At 45.5% G+C, this 15,000-nt stretch overlaps 2 protein-coding genes across 4 annotated transcripts in view; both read left to right on the top strand.

Moving 5' to 3' along the window:
* The window catches only part of LOC143100243 (uncharacterized), a 34,748-nt gene extending 31,491 nt beyond the window's left edge, over positions 1-3,257 (top strand). For all 3 annotated transcript variants that reach the window (XM_076263227.1, XM_076263226.1, XM_076263228.1), the window contains 7 exons: positions 61-153; positions 245-435; positions 695-729; positions 1,644-1,687; positions 1,790-1,858; positions 2,277-2,427; positions 2,574-3,257. In XM_076263227.1, coding sequence (XP_076119342.1) covers positions 61-153; positions 245-435; positions 695-729; positions 1,644-1,687; positions 1,790-1,858; positions 2,277-2,427; positions 2,574-2,741 — 751 coding nt within the window. In that variant the 3' untranslated portion in view covers positions 2,742-3,257. The remainder of the gene's footprint in view (positions 1-60; positions 154-244; positions 436-694; positions 730-1,643; positions 1,688-1,789; positions 1,859-2,276; positions 2,428-2,573) is intronic.
* An 8,587-nt stretch (positions 3,258-11,844) lies between these two features.
* LOC143099850 (interphotoreceptor matrix proteoglycan 2-like) overlaps positions 11,845-15,000 on the top strand; it is a 20,676-nt gene continuing 17,520 nt past the window's right edge. Inside the window, exons 1-2 of the mRNA XM_076262763.1 lie at positions 11,845-11,932; positions 12,264-12,500. Of these exons, the coding sequence (XP_076118878.1) occupies positions 11,845-11,932; positions 12,264-12,500 (325 nt within the window). The remainder of the gene's footprint in view (positions 11,933-12,263; positions 12,501-15,000) is intronic.

Here is a 15,000-nt window from a genome sequence, read left to right as displayed (position 1 = left end):
ATGTTGTTGGATACTTTGTGTGTAATTACGTGTGTGTGTGTGTGTGTGTGTGTTCTCCAGAGCTGAACATAGGCGGCACCAGCGTGTGAAGACCTGGACACGGAATGTGGACATCTTCAGCAAAGACTTCCTGTTTGTACCTGTCAATCAAGAGTGAGTCTCTAAAAGATTGACCATGTCAGAACTGTGTGTGTGTGTTTGTGTTTGCTTCCAGGGCCTTCATTAAGTATGTGTGTGTTTGTAGGTCTCACTGGTACCTGGTGGTGGTGTGCTACCCTGGTCTGGAGGAGCCCCGCTACGAGCCCTTCGATGGCCCAGCAGTGGTGAAGGAGAGTGGGGAGCAGAGCTCAGGCGAGCCCCAGGCTCAGGCCCAGCTCCAGGCCCAGGAGGCCACAACAGACACTCCTGCCTCCAGTGAAGCCGACAAAGAAACAAGTACAGTGAAATGACTGTGTGTGTGTGTGTGTGTGTGTGTGTGTGTGTGTGTGTGTGTGTGTGTGTTAGCATGTGTACCTGCATGTGTACAGGTGGTTAGCATGTTAGCATGTGTGGTTGTAAAACTGGTTAGTTCAAGGAATACAATGTAGATTTGTTTCCAATCTCTCTCTCTCTCTCTCTCTCTCTCTCTCTCTCTCTCCCCTTCCCTCCCTCTCTCTCTCACTCTCTCTCTCCCCTTCCCTCCCTGTTTCAACAGATTCCACAGAGGAGTCCTCTCCTCCTACTCCTCCAGTAAGATTTATTCTCTCTGTTTAACCCCCCCCCCCCCCCCACACACACACACAAATTGCTCTACCTGGTACACACTCCTGCCCCTCCTGTAGTGAGACATTTTCCAAAGCTTTATGCTGAAGACTGTGTTTGTGAGCAGCAGTATGTTTTATTGCTTATATGAATATGTCTGTGTTTGTGAGCAGCAGTAGTATGTTTTATTGGTTATATCAGGGGTCTCAAACTCAAATGAGCTGGGGGCCACTTCTGCCAACGTCATCTGATAGGGGGGCCACATCAGTGTTAAAGAATAATAAAAAAAAAGAACGGCTATTTCTAAAAAAAATTAAAATACTACGCAAAACTGCAAACAGAAAGTGCAAGTCTTTTTACGGACACTATCATCACGATTACCACTGCCACCGCAGCTATGTTGGGCAGAGGGTCGAAATAAGCATGGTATGCTTAGCGGACACCGACCACCCTGCCCTACACGCAAAAACGCACCTCCATATTTATCTATCTGTCTGTCTGTCTGTCTGTCTGTCTGTCTGTCTGTCTGTCTGTCTGTCTGTCTGTCTGTCTGTCTGTCTGTCTGTCTGTCTGTCTGTCTGTCTGTCGCGTGTAATACAAGTCTTTCCTGAAAACTTTGTGCAGCGAATTTGGGCTTGAATCAAAGCTCTGGATATCTAGCAACTAGTGGAGGAGAGTACAAATGAGATTTGTCACCGTACTTGGATCTATCGTCTATTTTAACCAGTGTTGTTTGTCGCAATTAAAAATACCCTCAAGGGTCGAATTACATTATTATTTTGACATTAGGTAACGGGCCGGAATTGGGCCGGGCGGGGGCTGGGAGTTTGAGACCCCTGGGTTATATGAATATGTCTGTTCACGCGTTTAACACTCTCTCCCCCGGTTGGTCCTCTCACCAGGACTGCACTGAGAAAACCTGTAAAACACCAACCGTTTGTAAAAGGTGAGCTTGTGTGTGTGTGTGTGTGTGTCTGTGCGATTACAAAAGAATCCTCACTTTTCTAGGTTGTGTAACGTTTCATGCTGAATATGTGTGTGATTGCAGGCCCTGTATCCTTATCATGGACTCTCTGAAACTGTCAATCCACAAGCGTGTCGTCAAACTTTTACGAGAGTGAGTTTGTCCTTTTAGTGGGGAGTGTGTGTGGTGTGCATATGTATATGCAGTGCTTCTGTGAGAAAGCCACTCAAGAATCAGGAAATGGAGAAATGATTGCACACGAAACTACGAAACACGTCTTTGTGTGTTGCTAACATGAAATGCTTAGACATCAGGTCAGATGCTACAGGTCAGATGCTTGATATGCTTGTACAAATGACACTGGCATCATGTGTTTCCACATTATACTCATTACAGTGCGTGTGTGCGTGTGTGTGTGCGTGTGTGCGTGCGTGTGCGTGTGCGTGTGCGTGTGCGTGTGCGTGTGCGTGTGTGTGTGCGCGTGTGTGTGTGCGCGTGTGTGTGTGCGCGTGTGTGTGTGCGCGTGTGTGTGTGCGCGTGCGTGTGTGTGTGTGCGTGTGTGTGTGTGTAGATACCTACAGGTGGAGTGGGAGGTGCGGAGAGGAGCAAGTCGGGACTTCAGCCCGGAGGTGATGATGGGCTCCAGCTGTAAAGTCCCCCTACAGGACAATAGCAGCGACTGCGGCCTCTACCTACTCCACTACGCAGAGACCTTCTTACAGGTACACACACACACACTCACACACACACAAGCTTCATGGCTGACATGAAAGGGAGGACCTTGTTGTTGTTATTGTTGTTATTGTTATTATTATTATTATTATTATTATTATCGCCACACTCATCAGTGTCCAACTGCTGCCTTTAGGACCCTGTTGTGCACTTCGACCTCCCGCTGCGGTTAGAGCGCTGGTTTCCACGGCAGCAGGTGCGGCGGAAACGAGACGAGATCCGGAACCTGGTCCTGCGCTTGTGTCGCTTCCAATCAGGCATGATGGGAAATGTAGTCCCGCGGGGAACTCCAGCGCCCCACTAGGAGTCCGCAGAAACGCCATACCCCACCTCACTTACCCACCCACTAAGAGCGGCAGTGACCTCTGTGCCGGACCCAGCCCACACCCCAGCCGGAGCTCAGCCGCAGCTCCCTGCTACCTGTGCCAGTATTTCTGACAAGTGTTTGTTATGCCACTGGCACTCGGACAGACCAAGCCCGGATTTGAGCCACACCAAGCCCACATATGGACAGTGTTGACCTCTGGACTGGTCCGCCCACTAGATCATATGGACAGTGTTGACCTCTGGACTGGTCCGCCCACTAGATCATATGGACAGTGTTGACCTCTGGACTGGTCCGTACACTAGATCATATGGACAGTGTTGACCTCTGGACTGGTCCGTACACTAGATGGGTCCAGGCCATGTGGATTTTAGCCATGTGTGTTTTTTTTATTCCTAGAAGAGATTTTATGAAGCCATTTTACTCTGTACATGATGAAGTCAAGAAGCTTTTAAATGTCTTTAAGCTGTAATAAATTTTTTAGATGAAAATGTACATGTTGTCACGACTATGTGTGCGTGCGTGCGTCTGTGTGTGTGCGTGTGTCTGTGTGAGGGGGTGATCTGGGAGTAGCACTGGACTGTTTGTTTTTTGTGTTGTGAGGAAGTGTGTGTGTGTGTTGTTCGTATTATAATGTTTATGTTGGCAGGACACATGTAATTTGTTTACGTGGGTGTTTCTGTTACTGTTTGTGCTGGTGTGTGTGTGTGTGTGTGTGTGTGTAAAAAAAACAGACTAGTCCAAGTGTGGTAGGGTCTGGAAATAGGATATTGCCCAGGTCCCTGTGTGTCTGTCTGTCACGTCTGTCTGTGTGTGTGTGTAGATTATCTATTTTTTTCTGATGACAGAGTATAGTATGTAACTAGGTTTTATATATAAAGGTCATTACTGTTGATTTGGGCTGTTTGTTGGAGTGTGTTTGTGGGTGTCTACTACCTTGAGGTGAAATGTGATTGGTGGAGGGTTGTGGGCGACATCTAAACCTGAACATCTGATTGGAACAGAGAGGGGTCACGGGCTAGTCGGCTTCGCTATGCGTACATGTCAGGCAGGGTTTAGGCTTAGAGGAGCAAAGTGTGTGTGTGTGTGTGTAAATGTGTGTGTTTGGAAGTTAAGTCTGATCAGAGGTTTAGACAGATTAGGCAGATTAACTAACTACTCTTAGGACCACCGGAAAACTGCCCAACAAACCCTCCAACTCACTCAGGCGGATAAGGAGCCCAGGACTGTGTGTGTGTGTGTGTGAGTGAGAGTGAGAGTGAGTGAGTGAGAATCTGAATATCTCACCCAGCAGAAGGCAGATCTCTTCCCTCAGACCTCTGCTAGTCCCGATCGCTCTGAAACCCATTATTTTTAATGGAGAGCCCCTGCTATCTGAAACCCATTCTTTTCAATGGAGAGCCCCTGCTATCTGAAACCCCAAGTGAAGCGCAGACTGTTTTAAATGGGAACCTAGAGGCAAGAGAAGCGCAGACCGTTTGAACCAAGCACAGAGAGAGCAGGTGAAGAACTTCTACTGTGTCGTGGACAATGGGGGACAAATAGCATTCCACTGACATCTCACAGAGTGTGGTATATGGCAGGAGGTTTAAGCAGAGTTTCATGAGGTCGCTGCTAGTGGACCCAGTCCATAATGTAGCTCCACTCTGGGGTCACTGTTTCTAACTCAGCGGTGGTCCTCAGGTTGGTCTTTTGTCAAAATGGTGGTTCCTGGATCACTATCAGTTGGACCCCTGGTCCTGAAATGCATTGACTGTGAATACAAGTTGTTATTTTCATCTCTAAATGTATTAATGTAATTATGTCTACATGTAAATGTGTTTGGGTGTGTGTGTGTTCATTCATCAGCATGCCCATGTCGGTTGTGTTTGCACTGGTATCCATGAGCTCATTAAGCTTTATATGATTTGCACTGCCCAGTAGTGACCAGCTATACTTTAGCTGAAAGACAAAAAAGTATCCTTTTTAAAAGTCAGACAGCGATCCTGTGGCTTCTGTGGAGGAGGTTGGACAAAATCCTGGTGACAGGTGTAGAAAACTGAACTGCATGCGACTTTTGGAGGAGGAGAACATCTGGACCTGAAACTATCATTACTTTCACTTTGTTCTCTCCCAAGGTGGGAGTTCTGTGTGCTGTCTGCAGTAGGGCGGTCAGTATGGGCTTATGAGTAGACTGTGCGTGTGCGTCACTATGGGTGCGGGGCTTATGAATAGCCTGCCTTATATAATATTAAATGTTTAAACTTCATTCATGCAAAAAAAGCAAACTAAAACAAGCTAGGAAACTAAACAGGAAGGTATTCTCAACAAGACTGCTTTGATACACACTAGCCAGCACTGCAGCCGTTGCCATTACTACCAAATGAAAGATAAGAAAACACACACACCAGGAAGCCGAGAGGCCGAGTCTATTAGCCGTGTTAGCCTCTCGGCCTTTCACATTTACCTGCACATACTTCACACCTGTAGTCACGCACAGAGCTCCCCCACCTGTGTGTCTGTGTGTGTGTGTGTGTGTGTGTCGATATAAAGGTGACTAGTTCTACATAGACCTACACAGGTCTGCAGAAAGAGCTTACCTGACCCCATAGAGCTTACCTGAAGACTCCTGACCACACCTGTTCACCTCGATATAAAGGTGACTAGTTCACACATGCACACACACAAACACAGACACACACACACAAGCACATACACACACGCACGCACGACCACACACAGGCACACACACACACACACACACACGTTTGTGTGTGTGTGTGTGTGTGTGTGTGTGTGTGCGCGCGCGTGTTTGTGCGTGCGTGTGTTTGTGCGTGCGTGCCTGTGTGCGTGCGTGCCTGTGTGCGTGCGTGCGTGTGTGTATGTGCTTGTGTGTGTGTGTCTGTGTTTGTGTGTTCAGGTCTTCAGGTAAGCTCTTTCTGCAGACCTGTGTAGGTGCTTTGCCAGGTGTGTTTGTACAATCAGAAAATGCTGAGATCTGTGTTCATTTGCCAACAATATAATTTAAGTCATAATGTTATATTAATGTAAGTATATGAGGGAATACAAGTGTCTTTATTTAACTTATTAGCGATGCTTAGAGAGAGAGAAAGAGACAGACAGAGAGAGAGAGAGAAAGAAGGAGGAAGGGGAGGACAGCATGAGAGGGGTCCAACTGGCTACAGGTGCCCATGGGGACCCAGGTTCGAGTCGGACCCATAGAGGGTCATTTCCCGACCCCACCTGACCCCACCCCGCTCTCTCCCACTTGCTCTCTCCCACTGGAAGATTGACATGAGAGTATGTGAACAGGTTCAGAGGGAGAGAGAGAAGGTGAAGGAGAGGTGGGAGAAAGTGAACGGTGTGGATGTGACCTCAGGTCATCTAAGAGGATTTCCCTTCTTATGCACACACACACACACACACACACACACAGACCCACCCACCTTCACAGACCAATACAGTAACACACACACACACATACGCTCTGACCAATGCAGTAACACACCCCACACACATACACCACACACACCAGAAACACAACCCCACACACACTACAACTGAAAAACACATGCTTATAGGCACAAACCCCTCTAAATATAGTCAGATGTACGTACACACCAACCCACACACACCATAGTGTGTGTATGCACAAACCCACACACAAAGACCACCAACATTACACACACACACACACACACACACACACACACACACACAGGCACTCTAACCCATCAAAACAGATCTCCACAGTGACACACATGGATATGTCTGAACTCCCTCACAGACCACCAGAGTAGCCACCCCAGAGTGATGTTCAGTAACACACTCTAATGTGCATACCTACACACACGTGCCAGGCCCTTTCCTGTTACACGGTTACCATGGAGATGACACTAAGACCACCTGGCAGCTGACTGGCTGGGTGTGTGGATGGATGTGTGATGGAAGGAGTTTCCAGCCTCACAGGCACCAGACTAGGGATGGATATTCAGTATTTATGTCAAAATAAGAGTCCATATTTATCACCAGACTAGAGATGGATATTCAGCATTTATGTCAAAATAAGAGACCATAATTATCACCAGACTAGGAATGGATATTCATAGTATTTATGTCAAAATAAGAGTCCATATTTATCACCAGACTAGGAATGGATATTTAGTATTTATATCAAAATAAGAGTCCATATTTATCACCAGACTGAGGTGGATGTTTGAAAAGGGTCATTCACACCAAAAACGATAACTATAAACATAACAATAAAAGCGTTCACACTGAACAACGATAAACAAAGTCTCTCCTTGTGTTAATGAATGTGACGGTTAAAATTTGATGAGTTCTGATTAGCTATTAGCTTTTTATCGTTCTCAAAATCGCTCTGATAGTGATCCCCAACGATATCGTTCTTCATGTCGTTGTCGTTATAGTTTATGTGTGAACGTTCATATTAACGAGAACGATATTTGTTTATAGTTATCGTTATCATTCTTGGTGCGAATGACCCTTAAGAGGCAGATGTTTGTAAGCGGTGGATGTGTGTAAGACATGGCGGTTTGTAAGAGGTGGATGTGTGTAAGAGGTGGATATTTGTAAGAGGTGGATGTGTGTAAGAGGCGGATGTTTGTAAGAGGTGGATGTATGTAAGAGGTGGATGTTTGTAAGACATGGCTGTTTATAAGAGGTGGATGTGGGTAAGAGATGGATGTTTATAAGATATGGATGTATGTAAGAGGTGGATATGGGTAAGAGGTGGATGTTTATAAGAGGTGGATGTTTGTAAGACACGGCTGTTTATAAGAGGTGGATGTGGTTAAGAGATGGATGTTTATAAGATGTGGATGTATGTAAGAGGTGGATGTGTGTAAGACATGGCTGTTTATAAGATGTGGATGTGGGTAAGAGATGGATATTTATAAGAGGTGGATGTGTGTAAGAGGTGGATGTGGGTAAGAGATGGATGTGGGTAAGAGGTGGATGTGTGCAAGAGGTGGATGTGTGTAAGAGGTGGATGTATGTAAAAGGTGGATGTTTGTAAGACATGGCTGTTTGTAAGAGGTGGATGTGTGTAAGAGGTGGATGTGGGTAAGAGATGGATGTGGGTAAGAGGTGGATGTGTGTGAGAGGTGGATGTATGTAAGAGGTGGATGTTTGTAAGACATGGCTGTTTGTAAGTGGATATATGTAAGAGGTGGATGTGTGTAAGAGGTGGATATTTGTAAGAGGTGGATGTGTGTAAGAGGTGGATGTATGTAAGAGGTGGATATTTATAAGAGGTGGATGTATGTAAGAGGTGGATGTGTGTAAGAGGTGGATGTTTGTAAGAGGTGGATGTGTGCAAGAGGTGGATATTTATAAGAGGTGGATGTGTGTAAGACATGGCTGTTTATAAGAGGTGGATGCTTGTAAGAGGTGGATGTATGTAAGAGGTGGATGTGTGTAAGAGGTGGATGTGTGTTAGAGGTGGGTCATTCCACGTCAGTTCAACCAGGGCCCACGCACTTAGGTCTCAAAAAATTCTGAAAAAGTTACCAGGTGTACCTATGTTACCCAGGAGACACACTGTAAAATTACTCTTATGTAAGATCAATACTTTCCAAGATACAGCCAGTTTTACAGGGGGAGGGGGGTGTCGATTTTGTTCGGCCTCTTTTTTTTGTCAAAGTTCACAAGCCCACAGTGCAAGAACTAAACCATGTAGGAGGCTCAAATTTTGCATGCATAAATAGGAATAGTATGTAGCAAAATCGTCACATTTGGTCTGGATAATCCTGCATGGTCATAGCTGAGTTTTTGGCTGGGCTCTGTTTAAGCCTTCAGAAGACATATTTGTACTCAACATAGGCTCTTGATTTATTTTCCTTACTGAGATAAGTAGAAACACTCTCACAAAAAACAATGAACAGAAAATAAATTCCTTCAGGGTCTGAACAGCAGACCTTACAAGTCTAAAAAATCATTTTGGTTCTCATTTTCAGAGCACCCAAACACCTTGTGGGAATATACAAAGATTTTTTAAATATTTTTTTCTTTATTCTCCATGATCTTTTCTTTTTAAAAACACCAATTTGACTTGTCTTATGCAAATCTTTCTTTTTCACTTTCCACCCTGAACATGGGCAAAATGCACCATTGACATCAATATGTTTTGTATAGAGCTACCACAGGTTACTCTATACAACCACAGGTGGCAGTGTGGTGACTCTATATAAAACATATTGATGTCAATGGGGCATTTTGCCCATGTTCAGGGTGGAAAATAAAAAAGAAAGATTCGCATAAGACAAGTCAAATTGGTGTTTTCAAAAAGAAGGGATCATGGAAAATAAAGAAAAACATATTTATATGTAAGGTGTTTGGGTGCTCTGAAAATGATAACCAAAATGATTTTTCAGACTTGTGAGGTCTGCTGTTCAGACCCTGAAGGGATTTATTTTCTGTTCATTGCTTTTTGTGAGAGTGTTTCTACTTATCTCAGTAAGGAAAATAAATCAAGAGCCTATGTTGAGTACAAGTATGTCTTCTGAAGGCTTAAACAGAGCCCAGCCAAAAACTCCAATAACATTTGTATCAACTTTGAGGGACAGCTATGACCATGCAGGATCATCCAGGCCAAATGTGACTATTTTGCTACATACTATTCCTATTTATGTACCAGCATGCAAAATTTGAGCCTCCTACATGGTTTAGTTCTTGCGCTGTGGGCTTGTGAACTTTGACAAAAAAAAGAGGCCGAACAAAATCGACACCCCCCTCCCCCTGTGAAACTGGCTGTATCTTGGAAAGTATTGATCTTACATAAGAGTAATTTTACAGTGTGTCTCCTGGGTAACATAGGTACACCTGGTAATTTTTTCAGAATGTTTTGAGACCTAAGTGCGTGGGCCCTGGTTGAATTGACGTGGAATGACCCAGGTGGATGTTTGTACGACATGGCTGTTTATAAGAGGTGGATGTGTGTAAGCGGTGGATGTGTGTAAGAGGTGGATGTATATAGGAGATGGATGTGTGCCACTACCAGGGTGTGTCTGTTTGGGTGTCTGCCCTTCCAGTCCAAATGACACTGGCTTACTCTCTCTCTTTCTCTCTCTCTCTTTCTTTTTCTGTGTCTCTTCATTTCTCACACTCACACAGCCACAATAAATATGATGGATTGAATTAAAACATATTTTCTAAAATTGTGTGTGTGGTATTGATATGTTTGAGTAACCCTGGTTAGTCAGCCTGTTAAACAGTAGTGAATTGGCATGACATCAGAGCAGGTAGAAGGACTGCAAAAAACACTTCTAAAATGTATCTGCAACTAGATAAACGACAAACATCCATATTAGAATTAGTTTTAATATTTTAAACATTTTTTTGAAATTTATTTCTTAATATTTTCTTTTGAAAATAAGTCTATCGCGTGAGCTGATAGTCCTATGCGAGACGTTAGAACCAGAGCCCACTTCTTCCTTGAACGATACAGAAGACAGTCGAGGTGGTGAAAGTTACATTTACCTCGACCACCATTATTTAACTTTGAATAACTTTGAAGCGAACAGCCCAGGATCATCTATGAACTTAACATCTTTACGAAAATAACTACTTTAAACAACACGAGAAACTTTAATTGCATCTATTTGTACTTTGACCTCTGTCCGAGCAACCCGGCGACCTGTCTTCGCCCATATACGACGCTTGATCCCGCATTGGTCAGGTTTTTTATCTTTTGCATGGATTTTAATGAGTTTAAAGGCGAGCCTCCCATGAACATGTGAAGAATTGCATGTGAAGAAAGAAGACTCTTTGAACATAGATCTGTAGAATAAGTAACCTTTGAACTTTGAACTGTAGAATAAGACATCTTTGAACTTTGAACTGTAGAATAAGAGTAGAGATCTTTGAACTTTGAACTGTAGAATTAGAACCTTTGAACTGTAGATTTACTCTTTAATCGGTACATTTGGAATTTAGATATCTTTTTACCATTTTGTTTATTATTTTGTTATCCGGGTAATACTTCTTTTATTTTTGCTTTAATTATTTATTTTCATAGTTTAATTACATATCTTTTTATATTAAAAAGAAGTGGGTTACTGCCCTTCCAAGGATAAACTACTGTGTTGAGTGTTCTATGTGGTAATATTGTTTGGTACACCTGGCTCTGTAGGCGTTCCTAGAAATTCTGATCCTGCTGGTCCCAGTGAGTATTTATAATTATTCTTTAACCTTACATACCCTTCCTCTATTTGTCAGCCTTTTGTGCAAAGGAGGGCTACATTTGCATAACAAAAACTTCATAGTGATGTTGGAAGTACAGTAGGTGTATAACTGTCCGCAATTCAGCAAGAACCATTTGTGTTTGTGTTTTGTGTGTGCGTGTGTGTGTGTGTGTGCCTTGAGGGTTCCGTTGACATCACAGGGGCTAAAACCCTTCTGTTCGCTTCAATGTTTGCAAACTGCTGCCTTTATAAATATATAAAGTTGGCTGGCTTGCTCTCTCCCCCAATGATGTGCACACACACACACATACATGTCTTTCTCTGTCTGTCTTAACTTTGACTCTCATTTCTGTGTGATATTAAACTCTTCTCTTTAAGATACCTCCTCCCTTCTCTCTCTCTCTTTCTCTCTGTTCACGTTTTCTCTTAAGCAGTCCTCAGTTAGTCTCTCTCTCTCTGTCTCTCTCTTTCTCTCTGTTCACGTTTTCTCTTAAGCAGTCCTCAGTTAGTCTCTCTCTCTCTCTCTCTCTCTGCTAACTCTTTCTTTGCTTACTTCTTCCCTGCGGGATTACCCAACAAGATTAAGGAGCAAAGCAGGGATCCAATCCTTCTTCCATCTGCCCGTCCTGCCTGACTCGCATCGCATCGCCACAGCAACCAGTACCTGTGCTCTCCAACACCCTTCCCAAACTCGGATCCGTAACTCAAACCATGGATATTGGATGTTTATGACTTTCCAACCGGACAGGAGTGACCGCTGGACAACGTGTGTGTGCTTGTGAGTGAGTGTCGGGGCGTGTGTATGATGAGTGTTTGTGTGAGTGTGTGTCGAGTGAACGGCAGGCACAGAGGAGTGTGTGGCGCTCAGAGACTTGGGGACTAAGAGTCAAGGATTTACAATGCAGAACCGCCACTGGAGCTACTTCTCCTGCTTTGGATACGGCCTAGCCCTCCTCTGCACTGTGGGATATCTACACACGAGCACAGGTAATTGTGTGTGTGTGTGTGTGTGTTTTCATATATCTGAGATGAGGTCTTATGAGTGAATGTGAGTGATAATTATCCCTAACAGTGGGTACTTTTTTTGTGTGTGCGTGTGTGTGTTTACATATTTATGGGTTAATGTTTTTGTGCGTACATTTTTGTGTGAGTGCATGTGTGTGTTTACATTTTTATGGATGTTTATGTTTTTGCGTGCGTGCGTGCGAGAGAGAGACTGAAGCCGACTTCCGATCTCTGCTGTACATGAACTGTGTGTGTGTGTGTGTGTGTGTGTGTGTGTGTTTGTGTGTGTGTGTGTGTGTGTGTGTGTGTGCAGATGCTGCAGCAGCTGAGCGTGTGTTCCCCGGAGGGGCCCTGGTGGAGTTTGGGCCGGGGGCGGCAGCCGCCGGTGACCCGGCTGGACTGTTCGATCAGGGGAGCTGGACAGGAGGGGAGGGGGAGGGGGGCCGACGCAGGAGGAGGAACGTACTGCTGCCCAGCGGAGTCCGAATCTGCTCCCAGGAGTCCCTGCAGCAGGCCCTCCAATACCACTTACAGTACTACCACCTCAGAGGTAAGAACACATACACACACACACACAAACACACACTCACGCACACACACACACACACACACACACACACACACAAACACACTCAAAGAATAATGCAGTGCTCGACATACCGCATTTGAAAACAGATTCTGGAGTATTTGTGGGGTGATGCAGCTTATTCTGTTAGCTGTATAGTAGCCTAATGACCACACTGATGGATTTTCAGCGTTCTTGCAGTGAAAGGTGTGTGTGTGTGTGTGTGTGTGTGTTGAGGGCTTACTGTAAATGGCTGGATTAGCTGGTTGATGAGTGAACTTAAACACTCCACAGCAAGGGGTGGCCTCATAGAGGACACATGAAGAGCAGGACCAAATACACCACCTCACAGACAGGCCCACTGCACAACCTTTGTGACTCTATCCCTTTGACTGTAGTGACGTCACAAATACTGAACAACCATTTTGCCTTGAACCATTTGAGGAATAACATTGCAAATCTGTGATTAGCATGTTGCTGGAGCACCCATTTGACAATGTAATAATGTATTACTCAAGCAACCATCTTAAATGCCAATGTAAATTCTAGATCTACACTCTATGACATCACAATTACTAAAACAAGGTCTATGACATCACAATTGAAATGGAACAGCTATGCTATAATAGCAATTGAAAATCATCACAAATTACTCTTTTTTTAGGGGACAGCCGTGGCCTACTGGTTAGCGCTTCAGACTTTTAGCCGGAGGGTTACCGGTTCGAACCCCGACCAGTAGGCACGGCTGAAGTGCAAGGCACATAACCCCTCACTGCTCCCCGAGCGCCGCTGTTGTTGCAGGCAGCTCGCTGCGCCGGGATTAGTGTGTGCTTCACCTCACTGTGTGTTCACTGTGTGCTGTGTGTGTTTCACGGATTGGGATAAATGCAGAGACCAAATTTCCTTCACGGGGTCAAAAGAGTATATATACTTATACTTATACTTATACTTACTTTTGTGGGAAAGGGGGCTCAAGGAGGCCTTATACTATAGGGACATCTGTCTATTAGGCTACTGTGTGGACAAACTCTACTCTGACTGCTGTTATGGGATTGTAATAAGAAGGCTTTTGTCTTTGTGTTGTAAAGTTGAGTTTTAAAAGATGCTGCAGTTTGTCAGTGAGGAAATAGATGTCTGTTTGTGTGAGTCTCTGTGCTCTGTTGACTGGGGGAGGAGGATGACTGCTCAGTGGTCCAGGCCCAGCAGTGGGCCCACTAGTGTGGAGTGCCCAGGGATGGCATTTCGGAGGTCAGTGATGTGAGTAAGAGGAGTGGACCTGCTCTGCAGTTTGGAAGGAAGGCTGAAGGACTCCTGCATGACGATTGCTGAGCCTGAAGCCCTGCTGGAGCCAGTAGTGTTTGTCTTTCTGTGTGTCTGTCTGTTTTGCTGTGTTGCCCAGGGGGAGGCTGAGTGACTGGCCGGCCTCAGGGACTTCAGCAGAGGTATTCAGCCTTGAGTCTCGGGTCTCTGCAGGTGGATGTGGATGGTGGACAGTGAGCATGAGGAGGCCTTAGGTCTCAGTGCTCTGCTTGGAGGAGGCTCTTTGCACGGTCCGGCCCTGGAGCTGCGGCAGACCCAGCCTGGAGCACCTGAGCCGGTCAAGGTGTCACTCCCACTAAAGAGATGGAGAGGACTTCCCACCCCTGACACCTGCTGTCAAACCAACCTGTGTCAGCTTTACTCTGTGTGTGTGTGTGCGTGTGTGTGTGTGAGGTTGCTACCTACCGTAACTCAGGGCCAGCTTAGAGCTCTGAGCCTATCGGAGGAGTCACAGGCCAAAGGGGGATCAAACGTCTCACGTGTCATCCCCTAATCAGCCAATCAGTGAGCGGGGGGGGGGGGGGGTCCAGCGGTGTGCTGACCAGTAGGTCGGCAGGATCAGTGGCGGCTTTGGTCAGCCGCTGGCTTAGCTGTGCTGAGCCAGTGAAATACTGACTGGCTGCTGCTGGACAGTGCCAGGTGGGCCACAGGCACCGCTCACTGACCGAGGGCACTCAGCACACCTGACCAGGGGGTGGGGGGGGGCACACCTGCTCACTCACACATGATCCGATGTTGGCAGAGAAACCTGACTCATCATTAGTAATGGTGTGTGTGTGTGTGTGTGCGTGTGTGTGTACACTTGTCGTTGCTTGTCCATGTCAGTGCATATGTGAGGTTATTTTTTCTGTTTGAATGAGCTTCGAGTCGCATTTCGTCATCAGGGCTAAATAAACACAAGAGTGGTGGTCCTGCTGTCTCTCAGACTTGACTCTTCACCGCACTTCGGACCTGTAACCGGAGGGTTGCCGGTTCAAACCCCGACCAATAGGCACGGCTGAAGTGCCCTTGAGCAAGCACCTAAACCCTCACTGCTCCCCGAGCGCCGCTGTTGATGCAGGCAGCTCACTGCGCCGGGATTAGTGTGTGCTTCACCTCACTGTGTGTTCACTGTGTGCTGTGTGTGTTTCACTAATTCACGGATTGGGATAAATGCAGACACCAA

This window comes from Alosa pseudoharengus, unplaced genomic scaffold, assembly GCF_046254945.1.
Source record: "Alosa pseudoharengus isolate Yale_2024_CS ecotype anadromous, Long Island Sound unplaced genomic scaffold, YU_APseudo_1.1 YU_APseudo_1.1_scf_3, whole genome shotgun sequence".
NCBI classification, from domain to species: Eukaryota; Metazoa; Chordata; class Actinopteri; order Clupeiformes; family Clupeidae; genus Alosa; species Alosa pseudoharengus.
Note: the sequence above shows the minus strand (reverse complement) of the source record. Positions and strands in the feature narration are given on the sequence as shown.